At 45.4% G+C, this 23,456-nt stretch overlaps 1 protein-coding gene across 5 annotated transcripts in view; it reads right to left on the reverse strand.

The window, feature by feature from the left end:
- ADAMTS9 (ADAM metallopeptidase with thrombospondin type 1 motif 9) overlaps nt 1–23,456 on the reverse strand; it is an 80,698-nt gene that overhangs the window by 26,408 nt on the left and 30,834 nt on the right. For all 5 annotated transcript variants that reach the window (XR_008973978.1, XM_057422857.1, XM_057422858.1 and 2 more), the window contains 16 exons: nt 23,015–23,196; nt 22,777–22,913; nt 21,709–21,826; nt 21,348–21,443; nt 18,763–18,929; nt 18,528–18,657; nt 17,834–17,960; nt 15,862–16,072; nt 14,769–14,933; nt 13,589–13,753; nt 12,606–12,725; nt 10,544–10,648; nt 10,230–10,397; nt 9,741–10,025; nt 8,944–9,105; nt 8,213–8,389 (listed from right to left, as the gene is read on the reverse strand). Coding sequence is in view for 4 of the 5 variants with exons in the window: in XM_057422857.1 (XP_057278840.1) it covers nt 8,213–8,389; nt 8,944–9,105; nt 9,741–10,025; nt 10,230–10,397; nt 10,544–10,648; nt 12,606–12,725; nt 13,589–13,753; nt 14,769–14,933; nt 15,862–16,072; nt 17,834–17,960; nt 18,528–18,657; nt 18,763–18,929; nt 21,348–21,443; nt 21,709–21,826; nt 22,777–22,913; nt 23,015–23,196 (2,515 nt within the window). In the remaining variant the exon portion in view is untranslated. The remainder of the gene's footprint in view (nt 1–8,212; nt 8,390–8,943; nt 9,106–9,740; nt 10,026–10,229; nt 10,398–10,543; nt 10,649–12,605; nt 12,726–13,588; nt 13,754–14,768; nt 14,934–15,861; nt 16,073–17,833; nt 17,961–18,527; nt 18,658–18,762; nt 18,930–21,347; nt 21,444–21,708; nt 21,827–22,776; nt 22,914–23,014; nt 23,197–23,456) is intronic.

The raw sequence follows: 23,456 nt of genomic DNA on the forward strand, positions 1-23,456 counted from the left end.
GCTATGATTTCTCCAGTGGCTGCAGCATCTCAGGAGATGTTTAGGGAATGGTTTCTTTGAAACCTTTTTCTTTCCACAGATCTGTTTTAGCATGGTCTCATGCCCAGCTGCATTGACATGGTGAGAAGTCCATGGCTGTGGGCTGGGAACATGGCAGGGAAGGATTCATCCAGCTGGGCTTTCCTCTCCTACCTTAACACACACAGCTGGGTGATTTTAGCTCATACTAGGCCAGAAAATACATCTGATTTTTGTATATTTAAAAGGGAAGAGTAGTCTCTATATTCAAGGAAGGACAGCTGCACCAGAGATCTGACCAAAACACACCAAAGCATTGCACTGCAGTTTGAAAGAAGCTTTAGAAATGCTTAATCAAAGCAGACTCCCCAGAAAAATGGGAAGATTAGGAAAAATACATGAACATTAAGGATTTTGGAGCATGCAGTTTAAGTAGGTTTGTGAACACTGTCCAGAATCCCTATGGAAATGTCCCAAGGAGCCCACCCAGAGGGCAGCACCTGGTGGGCCCAAGAGCAGGCTTTGCATCAGCATCCCCAGGGAGAGCTCCTCTCCCTGGAACAGCCACGCTGGCTTGGCCTGGCTCTCTGTTGCACATAGGGTCTCCATCCTCCAGCTGTTCTGCTCTCAGCTCTGCAGCAGAGACACAGAGTTTCCCAAGTTTCTCAAAGGAAAAGGTTCAACTGGATGTGTTGCTGCAGCAGAGGGAAGAGTTTGGTGTGTCTGGAGCCCATTCCTCCAGCAGCCAGACTACCTGGAGAAAAGGATGATCTTGGGTTCTTTAACTACTGCAAGATTTAAAGCCCTGTCAATACACAATTTCCCTGATCTAGGAAACCTCACAAGATACATGGGAGAAAAGCAGGTAACTGCAGTAGGAGAAGTCTTGCATCTTCCCTTCTATGGCATCCACTTAGTAAATAGCACCTTCTCCCCCTCTTTCACCTGCCCTCTTGTTAGATCCCACACAAAGACTTCATCAGGTACAGAAAGCAGCAGGTCTGTGAACACACAGAACTGCCTTAAAAGCTGCATCCCTGCCCTTTCCCACGCTATTGAACCTGAACAGCAAACAAGCAAAAGCCCCCAAATGGCCGCTGAAAGTCTCTCCAGGGAGTGGGGGGTTAGATGGCATTTCCTCAAATCAGGAGGAGGTGTGTGAGCTACCCAGGACACTGGTATAAAGGCATGTGGAAGGCACTGATGGAGCCTCTTTTCCATGCTGTGGCACCTTAAAGAGAGTAACAATTAAAGCAGCAAGCAGCCCAGGCTGACACTTCATATTTTAGTTGTATTATAATGCCATTTTATAACTCCCATTTAAGGAACGGGATTTTCCAGTATTGGATGGAGTGAACCACAGAGCTCTCTGAGGAATGCCAGCCCTATTTCGCAGGTGTGTATCACACCAGGGGTTTGTAGGAGCACTGGGCTGCTGGTTTTATAAAGACAAATCCTGACTCAGTGCAGTAGGGATCAAATATTGTCAGCCTGCAGACAGTCTTGAGCATCAGACACATTTTCATCTATGCTGCTGGCTCACTCAGCTCCCTTGCGAGCTAGTAAAAATTAAAACATGAATAGAGCATTAAGTGCCTTTGGAACAAGACTGAGTACATCATTTTTCCTTAATGACTGCACAAATCAGTCACCAGGAAAGTTACAAACACAGTAAATATCTTTGTGCTTAGACACATCCTTATTTCTAAACGCTACAACCCCTAGGATCTGAGCAAGAGCAATTATTGCAGTTTGGGGTATACAGTGTGAATACGGAATATGGACAAAAACACAAACAGACTTCCCAGCTTAGGGATCTGTTTGGAGATGCTGAACCTCACTGCTCATCCTTGTGTTCCTGCTCTAACCTGGCTCCTGTAGTCTGATGCATATTTCAGTTGCTGCACTCACAGATGGTGCTTTGGGAGACAAATGGTCCCAACTACTGCCCTTTTATTTATGGCTTTATTTCTCTCCTGCATGTGTGAGTATGTGCATATGTGCATGCATAAGAGGTCTGCAGACTTTATGAAGCCAGCAGTCATGGATGGGCCACACCTGACGACATGGAGACAAGCCAGCCATTGTTGAACAGCAGTCCCACCACTTGTTCAAGTTCAGGCCAGCTGTGCACAGCCTAAAAACGACCATCTCACTGAGAAAATGTATAAGGGGGGACCTGTAAAAAGGCAACCATGGAGGCATACCAAATGCAGCCAAACAGCCAATGTATTTCTTTGGGAGGAGAAAGGCAAGTATTTTATAATAAGTTGGGACAGAAGCATGGGTTGGATGGTAAGAAACATCAGTGAACAGTAACGGATTTACCTGCTCTGAGTGGGAAGGTGCACTGAGGAACCTGGGAAAAGATGCACCATTTGGAGCAGGGGAGGAGTTTAAAGATACAAGAAAATAACCTTCCTGAGTCTAACCACTGGTCCATCTCTTGGCAGTAGCATAGGAGAGGCTATTGAGGGAGAGCAGATGAGACAGGGCATTCTCTGCGGTTCATCACGCTGGTACCTCCCCAGCCTCCCCAGTGACCTCCTCCTGGTCACTGGGTTAGGGAGGTTAGAGGGGACACTGCTGCCCAGTCTTTTACTCCTCCATCAGATTAAAAGACACTACATTTAACCAGTAGGTCAGATCACAATGGGTGAAAAGACTAATGGATGCCTGCATGGGAAGAGCGTGGATTACAACAGCTGAGAATTAAGTTGCAGGAAATCAAGTCTTGTGAGGAATGGATGCAGCAAAGCACTTGAGTGCAGGCTCAGCATTAAGCACACAGTGCCACAGGGCCTGATGGGCTTCAGTACTTGTTTTCCTGCTCATGGAGCATCAACACTATCAAACAGGAGACAGCAAAACAGATAGCAACAGTATACCTATATAGTTCTTATTTAAGGAGGAACAGGAGTAGCAATGAAAGACGGTAATGATAAGCAAACAACAAAATAGAAAGAAAAATAAAAAGTGGAGATTTTAAAGTAGCAAGAGAGGAATAAAGGGATGCTCCTCTAATAGGCAGCTGGGTACCACTGGCTTCACCCACCTGTAACTGTGGCTCTGAGCCTTAGCAGGGATGATGGACACTGAGCTGAGGAAAGAGCTGCAGGAGCATCCATCACTGCTGCCCCAGAGGAGCAACAGGGTGAAACTCTTCGAACAAAAACCACAACTGCGTTTACCCTCTGGGACAAGCCCTGAGAAGAGCCAAGGCAGTGAACAGGTAGATTCCCATCTATGACCCAGGGATGTGAATGTTTGGAATGGCTGTGGAACTGGGCACCGATGGTAGGATTCTCTGGATGGGTGTCACACAGCAGGGACCATAGGAAAGGGCTGAAATGGGTCTGGTTTGCTTTTTGTAAACAAAAGCAAAGAGGGATGCATTGTCAAAGGCCTTTTTCTGACTGGGAACCAAAGCAGACAACTTGTTGCCTTTCATCAGCACACCAAACAGGCGGTCCCTGGAGTCAGTATGTCTGAGTGATCCTGGAGAGGAGGCAGCCGGGAACTCAAGAGGGACAACAGCCTTGGTGAGCCAGCCTGAGCATACAGTAAACAGCTCTGAGATGGAGACATCTTCAGACAGATGGCTGGGTATAGCCATAGGCTACCAAGTTCTCATTTTGGTCTGGATGAGCTTTATTAAACCTTCACTAAGGCATCTATTTCTACATGTTTTTTTAAAAGCATGTGAGCCACCCACTGCCTTCCTCTGCCTGCATTATGGGTGCTGGGATCATTTATGCAGCCTTTGCATTTATCCTTTCCCCCACAGGCTCTCGGGGTAGGACTGGTTTTGTTAGCTTTCTGATAATATCTGGCACTATAGAGAAATACAGACTTGCTGTTGAAGTCTCAGAGCCATCATCATGTGAATGAAGGACAGGAAAAGCAATGTGAATCACTGAGTGACTGAAGGGTTCAGCATGCCTATCACTTCATTTTCAAGGCTGGCTTTGTTATTGCAAAACATGTGTAAAGAATCATACAGCAGTTCAGTAATGCTGCTGTCACAGCAAATTTGTTTTCTGCAGAAGAGAGGAAGAGAACAGCAGAGTTATATACACTTGCAACCAAATCTGCCTCTGGTTATCACTTTTGCCTTAGCAAGAGCCAACATCCTGTCTGCTACGAGTATTATCAGAACAACGACATGGAGAATATTGCTGTTGAACACCCTATTTTCAGCCAGGGAATGGGGAAGGCATTTCATAAACAATGTGTTGGGGCTTTGACAGAACTAAATACAAATAACCTGAACTTTCCACTGACACCAATGTTAAGATTAACATTCCTGAGCATCAGCTCCCTGACACAGATGTGGTCCAGGCAGTTTCCCCTGAGGTCAAAGCCCCATCACTGCTACCTACGTCCCTGCAGCAGCCAAAGAGCCCTGCGAAGATGTCAATACCAGCAGCTTCCAGCAAATACAGCAATGTTGTCCTAACCCAAACCTGAATTCACATTGACAATAACAGAGTTTGGAGCTTAGCCAGATAAAATTCTAATTATCTTATGCCAAGCTTCCGATTCTTCATTGTGAGATCGAAAGGCCCTCAAAAACTAAGACAGCAGCATCTCTGTCTTATCAATAAAGAGCTGGGAAGCACATACTGCCATTTTGCAGGCACAAAGAGCTTCACAACCATTGCATTAGCAGCTAGAACTTTTGATACACAAGAATGGTAAGTACTTGCCAAAGCAGATTACTTTTGAAATTGTAAGACTCTTCTGAGAGAAGAACCTCAAACAGACAAGCAAATAGTTTAAAACCCCACCAACCTATTTTCCACAAGTCAAAGCCAAATGATTACCACCCCAGTGCTTTGAAGCTCAAATGACTCACCCAACTGAACCAAGACAAGGTGCTGTGTGATGTAACTCTTTTACCTTATCTGTGCCCATTTTCTAACTTGGAAGGAATGAGAAGCCCACAGCATGTTAACTCTGCATTATTCATAAATGGTATCAGAATACAGTTGGACATTATGGTAACCTCAAAATCTCACATGGATTATTACAAGGAGCAAATCTGCTCCCAGAGAAATGGGTTCAGCCCTGGGTTCTAAGTGAAGAGATGGGTAATGACCTCTGTGAACATCTCCCTCGTTCTGGAGAACATGGCAGGATGTCCCTCAGTATCCAAGAGCATGCAGGGAGATCTGCTTTCATACCATAGGTCATTCAGAGGAGCTAAAAACACTCTCTGTATTCTGGTGACAGTTTCTGCATGTTTTCTAAAGCATTATTTTAATAAAAAGATCAGGTCTATCACATGCTGTACAAATCTAGAGTGTTTTAATACATGTTCTTAAATAAGCAAGGAAATGAAAATATCATCTTCTCTTAGTCCTCTTTGAACACACATTACAATGATAAGGCATCTCACTAGTCTCCTGTTATAAAATTATCATTTACATACAAAAAGCCATTTATTCACTTAATTATCTCTTTAAAAACTGGACTTAACCAGCTAGATAAAAATCACTTGTTTACTGTATAAATTCCCAGTGGAATTTCACCTGAGGACTGCGGGTGTTGGACTCTTCAGACTCTCTCTGCTTTAATTTGTATGTATCTTATAGTACTAATTTCACTGAAACTTGAGTAAAGCTGAGACAATGTGATGCTTGGAAGAAATTCGTTATCCAAACTTTGTAATTTATATACTTTCAACTGTGTTTAATTATTGAGAATGACAGTTTCTGTTGGAGAACACGGCAAGTAAAAGAAAAGCAAGTCAAAAGATGGAACATCGCAGTAGCATTTCAGAAAATTTAGTTAAAGTTACCAAAACTAGGTATATGATCTTAATTTAGCAAAAGACTCAAGAAATCATTATACAAATTCATTTATGATTACATTCTATTTGTCTTTAATTTTCACTGTTCAACATTAACATTAAACATCGTAAATGTATGCAATATTTATATAAAATTAAATAACAATATTGGAAAAATAAATACACTTTTACATAAATACATAAATCCATACCGCTGAAAAGTTTCAGCTAATACTATACTCTTGTTTCAAAAGTGACCAAAAAATATGGTAGTGACACTCCATCCCAACAGATGAAGTATGTACAGCTGACAGAATGATGTTTGTAACCGATGACAGAGCTAAAGCAAATCCGGGTGATACCACACTAAAGAAAGTAAAATTTGGATGTTACTACCCACAGTAGTAGCACGAGGTAGACATACATGTGGAGTGGTCTGCAGGAGGGACACGGAGCCCTGTTGGCCCCATAGGTACAATTCAGTTTTCAAACAGCTCTTGGGTCCCCTACATCAGAGCCAAAGGACACCTCAGTAATAAGACTGAATCAAGTCACTTTGTGGCAGTGATGGGGCTCAACTCTGCAGCCCCTTCCCTGCGGGAGCCCCATGGGTAGATGGGAGGAGATGCTGCAGGCAGGGAAGGATGTCTCTGCCCTCAGATTGCCTGACATGCCACCCTCTCCCAGGAGAGGAAGGAAGGATAATTCACCAAGGCTAATACGAGTAAAGTCAAAGGGATTTTTCCTAGGTAGAAAAAGAACAACCAGAAACCAAACCACGAGGACTGCACCCTGCATTTCCAACAGAGAAGATTGGGTGCAGCCCTGGAGCCTGCTCCTGAACAGCTGTGAAGAGGCTGAACGCTGAGAGACACCAAAACGCAACACAACTCTGTCCACACTTTTGGTTCTTGCAAATGGTCCAGCACAGGGAACAAAAGGTTGGCAGCAACTCCCAGCTGGTAATTCCACTGGGAAGACACTGCACAGGTCGCTAGTTCTGTTTAGCTCACCTAGCTCATTTTTAGCACCAACTATATCAGCATACAAGTGATACATTAGCACCTCAAATGAAGTATTTCAGATCACTGTCCCTTGTACTGGTTGAAGCACCGTTTAAATGCCAGTTCAGCAGTTTGATGGCTATTGCATAGCTCACTGAGGTATGGTAAGGATATTGAGGAGTGGTACTGAAGGCACCCACAGAAACCAGCGTGGTTACGTTTTAGTAAGATGACTTTTCAAACCATGACAATTAAAGAAGTCCAATACATTACAAGCAGGCCTTTTTTTTTGCATATAAAGTGCTTTTAAGTCAGATTAAGTTTTTTTTAAAATCCTCTTCAAATGCTTTTATAACAAAATATGCAATAAAGGTTGACATTTGTTTGAAGGCCACTCCAAAACTGGCAGGTCTGTTGTTTCCAGTGCACCAGGAGCATCCCGAGCAGTACTCACCCTTGTACAGGGCTCAGCCCCGATGCATGCTGGGGCTCTGTCCTGAGCAGAAAGTGCTGCTCTGGGCAGGGAGCATTTCAAAGCTGCAGGGCCCACAACAGCATCCCAGCCCTGTGGTTCAGGGCTGCTCCTGCCCTCATGAAAGTGTCTCTGTAGCAGACTCCTCCAGCAGCAAAGGAGCACCAGAAGACACCTCTGCTCCAAACACTATTTTGTTATTAGAAAACTCCCAGGGCTTTTAAGCCTTTCACCACCTTGCTGATCTAATGATTTCTACAGCAGAAGCTGGAGATCATGCCAGACAACAGCTCTCCAGAACCAGAGATGCACAAGAATAGCTTACAAGTGCGTTTACACAGTACATCACACTCATGTATACACAGGAAAAGAAATAAAAGTAAAGGTGCGACTGCAAATGTCCTATACAGCTGTGTGTGCGGGCAGGTAGGGACATACACACACATCTATACACACTCGTACATGCTTGGGAGTCAATGCAATTTAGTCCAGATTTTCCCCTGTCATCTTGCTTTTGGTAGAGAAAACACAACTGGGTAAAGCAGGAGGTGCACAGTGCAGTATTACCATTAAATACCAGAAAAATTTAACTTCAATGGCAATGTACTGCTTAAATGCCAGATTTAAATCCATATGCAAAGAACTCCATCAGAACCAAGACTCATAATGCACAGCGCTTGAACAATGTAATAACATGGACAAAAGTGGCTACCTAGCAGAAAGTGCTTTTCAAATTAAAGGACTCGAGCTCCCCTAATGTAAGCCCTTCCTGAACAGTTGTTACTCTGAATATATTGTCAATAATCCTCTTTAAGTGCAGTTTTAAGACATGAAGCATTAGCACCTTGGTTTGAAGCAAATTAAATCTGTTGTTACAGGATATCCACAAAACGGTTCACAAAGAGAAAGAGTTTATGGTCGTACCGAGCTCCAAGGACCAGCGCTCCAGGCAGCATCTCTAGGACAGTCCTGTACATTGCACTGCTCTCTGTCTGGTGGCTTGTCAAGGATTTCACAGCTCAGATCTGTAAACCTTTCTCCATTAGGGCGCTGGCACACCACTAGCCGTGTTCTTGTCCCTGCCCCACATGGCTTTGTGCACTGGAAGTCAGCAAATGACAAAGCAATCACTGCCTGGGTAGCAGAAACACTGCTGACCAGTCATGCTAAGGACTACCACCTCCTGAGACCCAACAGTTGTTTCTCTTCTCAACCAACCCACTCTGGCCAAACCCCCCCCACCACAAGCTGCATGTCGTCAGACAGGCACCAGCTACTTCAGCTTCTCTCTTCCCAAATCTGTTCATTCTGCTCCACAATGATACTGCCAGACCCAACATGATATTGGAGGTCAACATCCTAATAGTTCATCTCAAATTAATTTGCAGAAGGAAGCATGTTTTTATTACAAAAAAAGGCCTTCAGTTAAACTTCTCTTAAAAAGAAAATCTCATTTTTCATAGAATTCGCTTTTGCCTGGGAAGAAAGTTCCCCATGACAAATGGAAAGCACAACACCACCAAGCACTTGCTGGGGCTCACTCATTTATCAAAGCCTGCCTTTCAAGCTCCAACCTTTCTAATAAAGATCACCACAATATCCACCCTGTTCTCCCATTTTTCAAACAACCTGCACAGGATGAATGCTGCACTCACCTCTCCCCAGTTGCCATAAGCCCACTGAGGACAGGGGCCAGACTCGCATGATCTCTGCTCCACAGGTTTGCTTTTCTCGTCGCAGTTATTTGCGGTGTATCCGTTTTCATCCTGGCACACCACGACCCGCCTCTGGAACCCCCCTGCACACGTGCTAGAGCACTGGAAGACACAATTGCCCATGGCTTTGTTGAGTCCAGGGATAATTTTGCATTCCCAGCTTCTTCCCAGTGCCTTGCACCGTGGGAATGCACCGCTAGAAGTCTAATACAGCTAACAGGCATTATTAACTTCAAAACCCTGCTATTACTAATAGCAGTGCAATGACTTAGGTGCTGACTAAGCAAAGAAAATAAACACAAGCGTGGTTTTAAGCAGGTGAGTAATCTCTACTGCCTTTAATGTAGTGTTTGACATCCCATTTGTGTTTAATTCCCTTCAGGGACTTCCATGATAAAGTGCTGCAACTGGCTGGGGTGAGAGGAACTGGCATTTAGGCTCTGCTGTGCTTCGGCAACAGCTCTGCACAGCTGTATATGTCCCAGGATACAGCCAAGAAGCAGAGGCTGGCCTTTGCCTCATGGAAAATGATGCCATTAGCTTTCTGACTAGTGAGTCTTGGAGATACAAAGTGTGAGAAGCAATGCTTATGCCCTACTGCAATGCTTGTGCGAGCAGAGAGCAGACACCAGAGAGAAAGGTCTCTCTCTTCACTATGTGCTGACTTAGGGAAAAGCATGGAATAGCCCAGGGAAAAAAAACCAAAACCTCAGCAATAAGGAAACAAGGTCACTTACAGCACCCCAGGGACCAATCCTCCACTGATTGCCTCCTGGTATATGTGCACGGTTTCTGTTCAGGCTGCCTCCAGGGTGCACTTTCAGGCGATGATCCGGATAGAGGAAAGGGTGGATAGGCCTGCCATAGTCATGGCTGTTTGGATGACAAGGAGACATGGAGCAGTCTTGCTCTGTGGCAGGGAGGTCGTCTGGATCACACTCACTTCTATCCACCAGCTGGTCACTGTAATCGATGCAGATCACTTGTCGCGTTGCCTTACCTTGACCACAAGTCACCGAGCACTGTGTTACAGTGGGAAAAGGAGACATGGTCACATTTCCAGCTTTGAAAATCAGACAGCTATTGCTAATAAACAACAGCAGAAAGCTTTAATCTCCCCACTTACAGAAGGGCAAGTGTGACATTAATGAAACACTAATGAAATTAATTAATTTCCAGCAACGAGGACTACAAAGATCTAATGCAAGAGACAGCGCAATGCTTACAGAGCTCCACTCCAAGGCTTTCCACTGCCCACACGGTGTCACAGTACACATTTCTGTGGCTGATGGCTTCGGGAGGTGGAAACAGGCTGACTCGTCGGCCACAGAGCCCTGGTCATCCCGACAGCTGACGTATCTCATCCGGGTACCCTTCCCACAGGTTGCGGAGCACTAGGGAAGAGCGACAACAACTCCACTAGAAACTTTCCTGATATATGTTACAAGGGCTTTGGAATGAAAAGTTGGTCAAATGCTCTTAAGAATATCACATTGTCTACTGGAAAATAATGCTGAAAGTATTAAAAACACATGCTTACCGGTGTCCAGGATCCAAATCTCCACTGCGTCCTGTGAATGCCTGCTAGGGATCTCTTGGCTTCAGGACTATTTGGATGGGGAGGACATGCTGCTATTTCACAGTCCTGTATGTGAAATACATGAGGGAAAAGAGGGAAATGAAGAAATTGCAGATGTTGCAGTTAAACCACCTCCTCTTCAATGTACTTATGAACAACACACAATGTCTTGAAAATGTGCTTGTGTGTTGGCAGGCTTTCCCTCATGTCCTGTTGGTGAATCAGCAAAACTTGGTATCAATACCCCCAGGGGTTCATATGCAGGAACTTCAGTGGACTTTTGACTTGTTAAGAACTCTACAAAAGGGATCCCCATAACTATGTGCCATCTCCATACATTAAAACCAGATGTTTTTGAAGCAAAAGATGAAAGTTCATTAAGAGACTTTCTGGTTCTGGTATGAACACACATCTGCAAATCAGCAACTTTATCTCCCTTCAAAGCTCCTTTCCTTCAGCACAAGACCTGCAGCACACTTAATAAAGGTTAAGCTACTGAGCTGATTGGGACCCTTTGATTCCCTGCAGCCCACCAGACCACCTATATCCATACACACATTCATCACACACTAAGCATGCAAGGTTTTGGGGATGGTTGTTTCCTTCTGCTCAGCCTTGGTACAGTGCCTGACAGGAGGGCTCTGGGCCTCCTGGGATGTCTCGTGACAGAAATGGTGAATAGCCATGACTTCACTCCATGAGCCTATGAGTAAGTCATTGCCAAAAAGGAAATTAATACTGATTGTCACCACAAGAGAGAAAGCAGCTCTGGACAAATGGCACCAATGATATCCACACTGCTGTGATTTTACTTACACTGGAGATGTGCATGCCAAATGATGGCTGATGACAAGTGGGTTTGTTACCCTTGACTATAGTATCTCCAGACATAGCGAAACGAGCCCTTTACTAAATGTTGTGGCCCTAGTCAAACTTTACTATGAGGGTGCTGAGGCGCTGGCACAGGTTGCCCAGAGAAGCTGTGGCTGCCCCATCCCTGCCAGTGTTCAAGGCCAGGCTGGACTGGGCTTGGAGCAACCTCCTCTAGTGGAAGGTGTCCCTGCCTGTGGCAGGGGGTTGGAACTGGATGATCTTAAAGTCCTTTCCAACCCAAACTATTCTATGACTCTATGATTCTATATGTCACACAGGACTAAAGCTGGGCAGGGCATCAGCACTACAACTCTCCTAGATTACAGATAGATGGTAATTTTCTGTTTTATTCAACTCCTTCAGACACCCTGGACACATCCTTTGCTTGAAATGGGAATTTACACGTTTGCTTCCAAGTACCAGTGAACACAGCCTGGAAAAGTCTCTTCAGCAAATTTACAGTGGGTGCAACATCTCTCAATTCAACTGGCCCAGGGGGTGTATCTGGAACTGTAGCTGGCACATTATATTGTCACATGCAGCAGACAAGAAATGATGGCCCCTGGCCATCATTTGGTACCACACAGCAGAAGTCCCGCAGCCAAGGGAGCCTAGGTTGCAGCCAGGCATCCCACACCCCATGCAAGCCAAAGGAGATGTCTGCTGTGTTAAGACCCCAGCCTCTGAGGCTGGTAAGCCCTGTCTCATTTTATCCTTCTAGTCTCTGGTTTTCTTCCCATGTACATCTTCTGCTGCTTCTTTAGCTCATGAGCTCTTAGTGACCAGCTTCAGCTCTGAATCTGCACAGCCCCTCACACATCCCATCCTACGACTAGAGCTCCATGGATACAAGCCATAAGCAAAGTCCCACAAAGTCCTGATGCCCTCACAACAAGTCATCTTTTTGGAAATCTGGTGTTTCAGAGTGCAAGGTTAACCACGTTAGGAGAGGGTCTGGATAGAACCCCCTGAATATGGCTTCTCTGTCCCATTTCTACCATAACAGACTGCTGTGCTACACCTTTTCAATGGCTGCATAGGAAACTAATATACTGCTCCGCATGGACTGGCATTCAGAGCCCTGAAACTGCAGCTGGAGTACCTCCATACACACACTGTCAGAAGATGGAGACAGGATGGCAGGATTTACCTGGGTATCTGTTGGCCTGGTTGCAGCATTACACTCATTATCATCCACCACTGACATGTAGGTGCCCACAACACACTTCACCGCTCTCATCTGGTAGCCTTGGCCACAAGTTGTCGTGCACTGAGAGAGGACAGATGGGAAAAAGAAGTGCTGGGTCTGAGTAGCTGCTTCCAATAGGCAGTATTAATCAGCCCAGCCTGTGTTTAGGCACGCAGCACAAGCAGCAAAAATAAAACGCAGCTTCCCTCCAGGTTTCTCTCCACTTCATGCATTTCAGCTTTAAATTAGGTCAAAGTTTTAACTCGCTGTGCCCACTAGAGCCTCGCATGCTTCACTTGCTTCCTTGGGAATGAAGGTGCGAGCATTTAAATGATTAACTTTGCTGCACACAGTAAATCACAGTCTGGTAGAACCTGCATCATATCCTCCTTTAAAACCAGTTGTTCAGCCCCATGGTAGCACAAGCAGCTAATGAATAATATTGCTGATGGGAAATCAGTCCTACTGGGACAACTGGTCTGGGTTTGTTGCTGTGTTTTTAAGTCAAGAGCTAATAGCTTTGTGGAAAAGGATATGCCAGAACACTCCGGGAGAAATGAGCGACTTGTATTCTAACAGGGAAAAAACCACTCAACAACCCAGAAACTGGAAAACATTAAAAGCAACAAAAGCTATTCAAAGGGAGCAGCTTTGCTGTGAAAATTAGGCCATGTATTTACATGCCTAAATATGGATTTAAGAGTGTAACCTTGGAAACCCTTTTTTTTAAACAATCACGGCCAATTTAGTATGACAAAGATTAAATTTAGCACACAGGGCAGGTACTGTTACTGCTGCCCATCTGCTGAACCTAAGCGAACAGAGGGCTGCTTTGCTGTGCAAGTCAATTAATGCAGTTAATGCCTTTGATTTTGGATGAAGGGATAGTACCCAGCCTCAGCCATCAGTACCCTGGTCCCATGGACTGGGGAACCCCGTGGTACCTGGCCCCATGGCCCCACTTGCCACGAAGCACACTCTTGCTGCTGGCATGTATGCACTGACTCCGGCTTTGTTTCAGGATCACAAAATCTGTCATTTAATCGATCTTCTCCGAACTGGCACCAGGTCTGGCGGTGTTTGTGCCCCTTTCCACAGGTCACCAAGCACTGCAATGAGGAAAGCACAAGTTCAAGCGGTGCTGGGGATGAGCTAACAGCTCAGCATCAGCCCTAGCCCTGGAGACCAGCTGCAATCGCTGCACTGAAAAACTTGTGAGTATCTTTTATCGAGACAGGATTGCTCTCAGGAGATGGTCCAGCACAGAGGTTGGAGCATGGAGAGCACAGCCAGGCTGGGACCCTTCAGCACAGGCAAAGCAAGACCACAAAGGCTCTTGACTTCCAGCTGCATTGAGACATGGAGCAAAGCCCCAGCACTGCCCTGTGGGGCACAATATGAGGCAAAGGCTTGCAAGAAGACTTGTTCGGGTTTCGAGTGTGGATGTCAAGGGCCTCAGCTCAGGTGTGCTTGTGATGATGGCGGCTCGACCCAGAAGAGATATTTTGCAGAGAACAATCCCTGTTCCCACTCAATTGCTGTCATTATTTTCTTAAAGAATGTCATTCACAGAACCAAGAACCATTTGGCCTCAAAGGTGACAAGCAGCCTTTGAAGACTGTTCACCAGCATCCCAGCTCCTGCTGCAGAGAAAAGCCTATCAAGATGTGGCTTTGTTGCATTGCAAAGGACACCAGCAGCAGTGGAAGAAGTAACGCTAATAAACAGCAGGCAGAAGGCTGAGCAAAACATTAGTAGAGCAAAATCCTGCCCTCCAGTGACAGCCAGAGCTGCGAGAGCTCATGAGGACAATCTCAAGGGAAAATGAGCATTTTTCTTCCCAGATATGTGGAGAAACCATGGAAAAACTGGGTAGAAATTACTGCAGGACTGGAGAGGAATTAACCCCTGTGGCTTGGCAGGGAGGGAAACAGCCACTTGATCAGTGACCTTGCTGCCTGTCTCAAGCCTCCCTGTGTTCAGGCTTGGGGAGACCTTCTGCAGGAGGCACAGTGCCACCATGCCCTGGGGCACAACAAAATACCATGGATGAGCAGGGACAGAGATGTCTCTTTGCCTGCATCATCCCCTCAGTGTGAGCCCACCCTGGTGACCAGCACCTACTTCGGACCAGTCGCCAGTCTTCCACTGGGGGCACAAGAAGTCACTGCATCGCTGCACTGTCAGCTTCTCCTGCTGACTGCATTTGCTGTCATCCAGGACATCATTGTAGGTGTTCACACACATGGCTCGCCGCCGCCGCGTGCCCCCACCACAGCTCTTGGAGCACTGGGAAGGAGAGACACTGAGTAAATACTTTCTGCCACTCTATTATGGGCTGAGAGCATGCTTATGGCCTTCACCCCCTTTGCAGTCAAGACTGTGAAGAGACCGCAGAAAAGCTCTGGAAGAACAATTTGTACTTTAAGTAACAGGCTGTTACTCTATATATTCCTTTAAAAAGTCAATCTTGATAAGCTTAATAAAAGTACATGGCAACGAGTTTCACAAACTCATTCTGGGTTATAACCCCATTATTACTTTTACAAGCGTTGCCTTTCAGTTCGCCCAAATGGTTGCTGCTCATCCTCATTTTAGGAGAGATTAATTCCCTCTAACCAGCCAAAACCCCCTCATCACTGTGCCCTCCCTGAAAAGTCCCAGGCTCATTATTCTCTTGGTGCCAGGCTCGCACTCAGGAATTTCCTTGTTTATGGAAAAGCTGAAAGCCATAAAGGATAAATTTCAGAAGTTCTCTACTGATGATAATATGTCCTGCCCATTCCTGGCAGTGGTGCTGGCTTTCATGGGAGAAGTGTCCAAGGCCAGGCTGGACAGGACTTGGAGCAACCTGGTCTAGTGAAAGGTGCCCCTGCCTGTAGCAGGGGGCTGGAACTGGATGAGCTTTAAGGTGCCTTCCAACCCAAATCAGTCTGGGATTCTAAGACAGCCAGCAGAGCTTTAACATAATGAAAGCAGACCTTGGGATGCTTAAAGGCATAAATTAGTTGAGGGAAATAAGGAGTAATAAGGGAAATAAGTTGAGGAAAATAAGGAGTACCAGACTGATTTCAACTACAGCATCCTCCAGGAAAAGCAATGAAAGCAGAATCGCTGCAGCCAACTCTTATACAAATGCTGCTTGCAAACTTAACAGCCTGACACATCCCTGCACAAGAAAGAGACCGTGTTCACCGTACCACTGAGCATCTCTTACCTCAGTCCAGGCTGAATACCGCCACCCTCCCACATTACAGTCTCCAGTACACTTCTCCCTTGTGCTGGGCTTGGGCTGGCTGCTGCAGAACCGGTCGTCAACCTTCTCTATCTTCCCCTCCAGCCTGATGTACTTGGAGCAGTAGATCTCCAGGGTGCGGTACCCCAGCCCACACTGGGCCGTGCACTCGCTCTTCCTCGCGATGTGCCACCTGAGCCGAGGAGAGCAAACATCAGTGGTGGGGCTCTGGGACCCTGCAGGTAATGTGCTAAAGGGTGTTTGATACAAGTAAGGTTAGGCTCAGGTTGTCCAAAGAAGTGGTGAATGCTCCACCCCTGGCAGTGTTCAAGTCCAGGTTGGGCAGAGTCTTGGGTGACATGGTCTTGTGTGAGGTGTCACTGCCCATAGTAGGTGGCTTGGAACTGGATGATCTTAAGGTCCTTTCCAACCCAAGCCATTTTGCAATTCTATGAATAATGAATATACACCCTTGAACTGGAAGTTTTGGCTCTTTGTAATACTTCCCAATGATTTCTGGCTTCCAAAACTCTAAGACAATCAATGCTGACATTGCTCCTTGCAGAAGGAGCTGTCACCAGGTCCCTCTCACAGGCAGCAAACCAAACATGTGGGACCATGCAAGGTGGCCAAGAAAGGAGCAGTGCTTTGAAGGCTTTCCACCCCATGTGCCTTGAAGGGGTGCCACCTTGGCCTCTAAAAACTAAGAGCTGAATAATACAGAATCATAAAATCTGCACAGGCTCGAAAGGCACTTCCCATGGCAGGATATCTGTAGAATAGTTTCAGCTACTCGAAGTGTGAGTGAATGACTTGCTCCAAGACACACCAGCCCCAGAGGGGTCAGTGGGGATTAGAGATTTTCCCTATGGACACACAGATTCCTACCCTGCTACCTCCTTCCAATGGTGGACAGCAGGGAATAGTGCTGGTGGCCTCACCCCTGCTCCATATCATCTCCGACAAGAGATGCTGGACATGGGGCCTGATCCAGGGAGATGTCGGGGACCATGGAATCAACAGGAGTTGATGGCTCCTGGGAAAGGAGGTGCTGGGCAGCTGGTGTGATAGCCTGTGTGGGGAGCAAAGAGCCTTGCTCTTAAGCCAAGAGAGTAAACTTCAGCACAGCCAGGAAAAGAATAAGATCAAGGGGATTTGGAGTCAAGAGCTCCTGAATAGTGGGACCCCTCACATCCCTGCCTGCTTTCAAACTCCTGCATTTACCCTTCTCAAGTTTCCAACCTGTTGCAATGGCAACAGCTGTTACCTCGACAACCCGACCTACAGCCCCTGTAGAGCCCCTATAGAGAGCCCAGGCTTGAACACAGACAGAGAAACCCCTTGGGAAACACGGCCATCTGAATTCCTTCACCAGCAGTCGTTTAATGCCACCATATTTAAGTTCCAGAAAGGAAAACAGATTGCTTTTTAAAGGAAAACGGGTTGGGATGATTTAGACCATTCTCTATCAATTCCAGCTCTCCAGGAGTTGTCTGGGGACAGCCCCAAACCTGCACCACACTTAATCTTTGCTTTCAGCAAATGGTGATATATCCAAGTCTTAGTTACTGTTTTGCTTTGAGCATGTGTTTTTCCCTCTTTGCAGACTGTTTGGAGGATGGTGCTGAGCATTTCTGATTCAGGCAGATGCAAATTTCAAGGCACAGGGAGATTTTTCAGTATTAGGTGATTTTTCTTTCTTCTTTTTTATAGATAGCACTGATTAATCCAACAAGAGAAACGTGAAAATGTAGAAAAGTGCCTCTCAAAACACAGCTGGTGGATGTCAATCCCTCTTGGCTGACAAAGAGGCAACTACTAATCCTTTTCTTTTTCTTCTAGATCTAATACAGGCTGGTAAGAAAAGGAATTCTGGTGAGAGGAAAAAGGGAAGAGGAGTAAACAACAGTAAATGTATGATGTATATGTATAGACACAGACGAGTGGAGTGCACCTTAATTCACATTCTGTGCTACAAGGCTCCGTGATGGGGTCAGGCTGGGGAATTCGATCGCATCGCTGGTCCGACACCGTGAGCTGATCTGACTCTCTTGTACACACGGGTTTCCTCTTTCGCTCTCCTACACAGAAAAAAGGGCACATTGTTTGAGTCTTACAGGAAAGCAATCAAATCAGTTATTTCTCTTAGTCCTTCTATAGCAGCACTTAAGAGATGTTTAATTATGCGTTTAAATCTCTTTCAGAAACAGGGAGGGGGTTAAGATTATAAGAAGAGCAGAAGGGGGTTAACACAGATAAGATGATGCAAGGGCAAGGATGGGCGCTGTGTGTTTAGCAGAGTCAGCACTGGCAGGGGGCAACAACTGGATGTCAGACCCCAGACCAGACCCTGATGCCCTTTGCTGCCTTAGGAAATGCCATATAACTTCTCCTGTGTTTGATCTTACTCAAGTGCAAACAAGGTTGCCAGGCTCACCTAGCTCAGAGGGGCTGTAAACATGCCCTGCTCTGAAACCAAGAAGCAGCAAAGCAGTGCTACAAGGCCTTGTACAATATTATCTACTACTACAGGGAAACAATTGCACCCATAATGTGAGAATCTCAAAGAAATCAAACAGAGAGGGATTTGACAGCACTGCTCAGATACCAGACAAATCCAGGACAAAACAGCCTTCCCAAGCACCCACCTTGGCAGAGTTTACTGCAGGGCTGCCATGGGCCGTATGCATTCCAGTAAAACTGCTGAGGTTTGTCCTCAATGGGGATATTAAACGTGTAACGAACGTCAGGATTGTACAAATTGCCCACTGATAAAACCTGAGAGGAAAAAAGATGAAGCAGATAAATAAAGAGACTTTGCTGCTCGCTATTTTCAGTCCATTAATGCTGGGCAGACTTCTCCACACACAACATATACTTCACCTGAAGCGTTATTTCTTGCTCAATCCGATCTGTAGAATTAATCCTTTCAATAGTATTATCCGATCCGCTGTATTCGATCACAGCATTCCCAACTTTGATTTCCCTTTTAAACATACTGACGACAAAGTCTCCATTTAATATAAAGTCTCCTTGACTGTTAGATAAGGCTGCATAGGTGCAAAAAACAAGAACTAAAGAGGCAGAATTAACTCATACGTACGTAATAACATGGATCATGCGCTCTCAGTGCTCCTTTTCATTTGAGTGAGAGGAAAAGCCCACTGGCACTCTCAGACAGAAAGGATGTAAACAGAGCAGCAGAGCTCTTACAGACCTTGTGTCCTTCTTCCACTGAAAATACTCATTAAAACCGAGGCTGAAAGCTTGAAGTTGTTTCTAACTAGTTGACCAATAACCCAGGGCAGATACCCAAAAGGCCTGTGGGGCTGGCTGCTGTACACAGCACCCACTGTCTGTATCTACTCATATTCTGCAGAAATAATCCTGCCCAAAACGTCTTGTTAGCTGTGTGGATAGGGTGGCTTCCCTGTTGTTTCCAGGTGTGTTCTTAGGGTAAATGTATGTAACCCTAATTGCCCAAATGTCATTTTCTAGTAGGCAATTATAGGGAGTTTGGTCAGTATCTCCCCCTCTCCCTCCTCCCTCTGTACTTTTTATTATTCCAAATCTTAAGGTATGTGAAAGCAATGAAGGCTTAAAGCCTAAATGCTTTATAAAAGGAACAGTTTCCTGAAAACAGCAGTCTGCTGCACAGCTTCACACTAATGCGATTATGTAGCTAATTTCCTAAGTTAGTTTCCCCACCATTTCACCCATCACAGCTACATTACTACAAAGACTCTGTACTGAAAAATCCAAACTTAACACCAAAACACCAAAGGGAGGGGTTGTACACTGAATGAGGGGAGATAATGAAGCAAAACAGTGCTCTGTAGCAAACAGACATAGATGGAGGAAAGCTCATAAAGCAGGCACTACACTCAACTAAATTCCATGCTTTGGAGGCTCTAATGTCATTAGGCAGTAGTAAAACTCATTAAAGGATTCCTTCCTGTTTACTGTATCTCCTACAACAGTAGGTACACGTCTTGGACTTGATGACAACATCAAATTCCTCCTAAATTGTTAAGCGACTACAAGGTTCTCAGTACTGTGGGCCCAAGATTTCACACTCAGTGAGCTTCAAAATAAGTGAACACATGCACACTTCTCATTTGCTTCTAGTCAGGCCTAATATGAAGAGATGGTTTCCCAGCAATATTAAAGCAACATTAAAGAAGATTTGACTTCATTGCTTCCCAAGAAGATTAAAGGCCCTCCAAGAAGAACTGAAAAGTTCTCTGGGGCTCCTTCTGGGGTGAACAAGTTGGAATCGGCACAACATGGGGAGGAATGCTTTTTCTAGACAACAGGAATAAAACACACCTCCCTCCCCCAGGATGGAAAACTATCACACCTCAGTAAGGTTTTTGTGGTACTGATGTGCATTCATCCTGCACCATCTCTCATTGCTGTGAATGTTCAAAATGATGCAGTGAGGCTATGAGCATACAAGTGACCTGCTCTTGTGGAAGGTGCCCCCGCCTGTGGCAGGGGGCTGGAACTAGATGAGCTTTAAGGTCCCTTCCAAACCAGTCTATGATTCCTCTGGGAATGAGGACACAAAGGACCCACTCAGCTTTCGGACTGAATGAAGGGTCCAGCCACATGGATGGTGTTTCAGACAGCCAAAGCTGTAAGCACTGTTTCTCTTTGATGCACAGTAGTGTCCCCTAGTCGTTTCTCAAGTGAGTTCCTTTACCTTCAATGGGCTAGAAACCATCAACCTAGTCCCATTTTTAACATCCCCATTTACAGCGAGCACTTGGCATATGCCATATGTGTATGCTGCAGATTGATTTAACACAGCACTCCAAGCATTTTCATCTGCCTCTACAGACATACCCAGAGGTAACAGTGACTACCAATGTCCAACAGCCAAAAGCCAAGCTATTTGTTGGGTTTAAATCAAGCCAATATCTTTGGTGCAGGGTGTTTCTTTACATTTATGGATCGCTGTCAGGCAGGGAAAAGAAGGGCTCAATTTAAGTGAAATCAGAATTATTATTCTCAGATGAATAGCAAACAATTTCCCTTTGAATTTGTTTGTACACATGTCTTTCAGGGTATGTCATATTTAGTCTCAAGCCAAAGCACAGTGAAAGCAGAGAGGGGTTAAGTTGCGGTGAGGAAGCTCCAGCAGAACTTGGAAGTCTGTTTGGTCCCAGCTTTGTGCCTCAGCTGCCACTCCCACCCAGGCTCAATAGTCCCTCCAGTTCCAGAGGTGCTATAATGGGATATTTCTTCTAATGTGAACCTCCCAGACTTTCCATCAAGGATGGCATGCACAGAAAGAAGGAACAAGACAATGCTGAGTGTTTTGTAAACATACAAGAAATTCTCAATAAGAAAACATTTCCTTTAAATGAATTCTTCACCCTGTCTTGCAGAGATCACCAGTAGATGTATCGCCACAACCAGATAATAAAGCAGATTTCTGGACTGAAACAGGGACTGCAACTCACCCAGGTAGTTGTCATCCTCTGGCTTCCCTGAGTAACTGTGCTGATGCACATCAATATTGGTTGCACCAGCTGGGATGCGGACCACAACATTATAGCCTAGAAAAGATTTAACAAAAAGCCAAGGCTGTTACACAGACATTTCATTTTCTTTTTACAGGGGGAAGGGAAATGAGCAAAATTACCTCACATTACACAAGCTGATACTTTTCATTTAGGGATAGCATAAATAGTTATAAAATAGAATATACTATAGCTAGAAGGGTTTTGCATTTTACATCAGTATTTTTTGTAGATTAAGTGTGGTAATGGCTTTTATAGACCTGCATTTTTCACTATAAAGTTTTTAGCAACAGATTCTTACCATAATGCACCGTGTTAAATGTGCCTGCAACAGTTTTGCATGAAGAATTATCCCCACCACAAACACCACATTTATCTCTTCTCGCTTTTGAATTCAGCACATGATCGCATCCAGCTTGCTTTAAGAGAGACATTGAAAAAACTAGATTGAGCAAATACAGACTAGAACAGCATTTACAAACCTCCCAATTAAGGCACACAAAAGCTGTGTATGCAAAAGGCTGCTGTGAGACAAATTGCTTTGCTTCCCCACATTTTTCTGCTGAATTATAGTGTGGCCATCCCACACCATTTCCAAACAAAAGGCTTCCTTACAAAGCAAGAACCAGAGCTGCCATTTGCACCAGGCGATGCCTTCACTAAAGAAAACTTCCTCCATCAATTGTTTCCATACAGAAAAGTGTGAAAAATAATTGTGAATGGAAATGTAAAGTGCTCTGGGGTCTGACCGGGAAGAACCAGGGCAGGGCACAGAAGGAAGCATCATTTGGATTCAGGCTTAGACCTCCACAGCCCTCAGTAACTTAGGGCAGATGTACAAACTTCCTCCACTTGAGTGTGTCCAAAGAAGAGCAACGAAGCTGGTGAAGGGTCTGGAGAACAACTCTGTGGGGAGGAGCTCAGGGAACCAGGGTTGTTTAGTCTGGAGAAAAGGAGGCTCAGGGGGACGTTATTGCTCCCTACTGCGACCTGAAAGGAGGATGGAGTGAGGTGGGACTTGGTCTCTTCTCCAACTAACAAGTGATAGGACAAGAGGAAATGGCCTCAAATTGTTCCAGGAGTGGTTTAGATTGGATATTAGGTTGTCAAGCATTGGAGCAGGCTGCCCAGGGCAGTGGTGGCGGCACCATGCCTGAAGGTACTTAAAAGATGTAAAGATGTGGCACTTGGGGACATGGTTTAATAGTGAACTTGGCAGTGTTAGGTTACAGTTGGACTCGATCTTAAAGGTCTTTACAACCTAAATGAAGAGGGCATGCCAACAACCGGGTAGAGCAAGGGGCAGAAGCACCAGCCTGATGTGCAAAGCTGCAATCACCCTTTGCTGAAGAGGAGGAAAAATACTTACCCGGCAAAGGCCCTGCACACAGATATCATTGGTGTCGGGGCCGCAGGGTGTCCCATCAATAACTCGATCCCGCAGCTGGTAATAAGCCGTATTTCCTGCCACTCTGCAGAACAGCTTGCACCGATCCTTCATTAGAACTGGGGACAGGAGAGAGGAAAACCAGAAGCACGCTATCTAAACACCATCACCCCGATTATGCAATCCAGAAGACAGGATCTGCATCACCCCTGCCACTTACTGCCGCTGTATTTGGGAACCCAGCGCACGTTCGTGGGCAGCCCGTTGATGTTAAAGTGCTTCCCATCAAAGTCAGCACACTGCTCATCCCGGAAATCCTTCTTCAGCTTTGAGCATGGTTCGGTGTTGCAGGATTTAAACTTCATGCGGCGCCCCACGCAGTATTTCCCACCGTTTTTAGGCCTACAGAAACAAAATCAGGCTGGAAATGAGATGCAATCTCCAATTCTGCATCCTATTCAGGACAGCCAGGACTTGTGACACCGTTCTGGGCTCTGTCCCTCTGTATGTCTTTAATATGCCAGACTGACAAGCAGGAAAGATTAGGTAGGTGCCTAATAAAAAAGACCATATATGCAACGCTAAAAGGGGATGAAAATGGGAATAATTGCTCTCTGCCAAAAAAAGTGATACTGAGAGAAGCCAAAGAGGAAGAGCAACAT

Source organism: Pezoporus wallicus, unplaced genomic scaffold, assembly GCF_028554395.1.
Source record: "Pezoporus wallicus isolate ANWC-B61680 ecotype Strahan unplaced genomic scaffold, APGP_CSIRO_Pwel_v1 contig_7073, whole genome shotgun sequence".
NCBI classification, from domain to species: Eukaryota; Metazoa; Chordata; class Aves; order Psittaciformes; family Psittacidae; genus Pezoporus; species Pezoporus wallicus.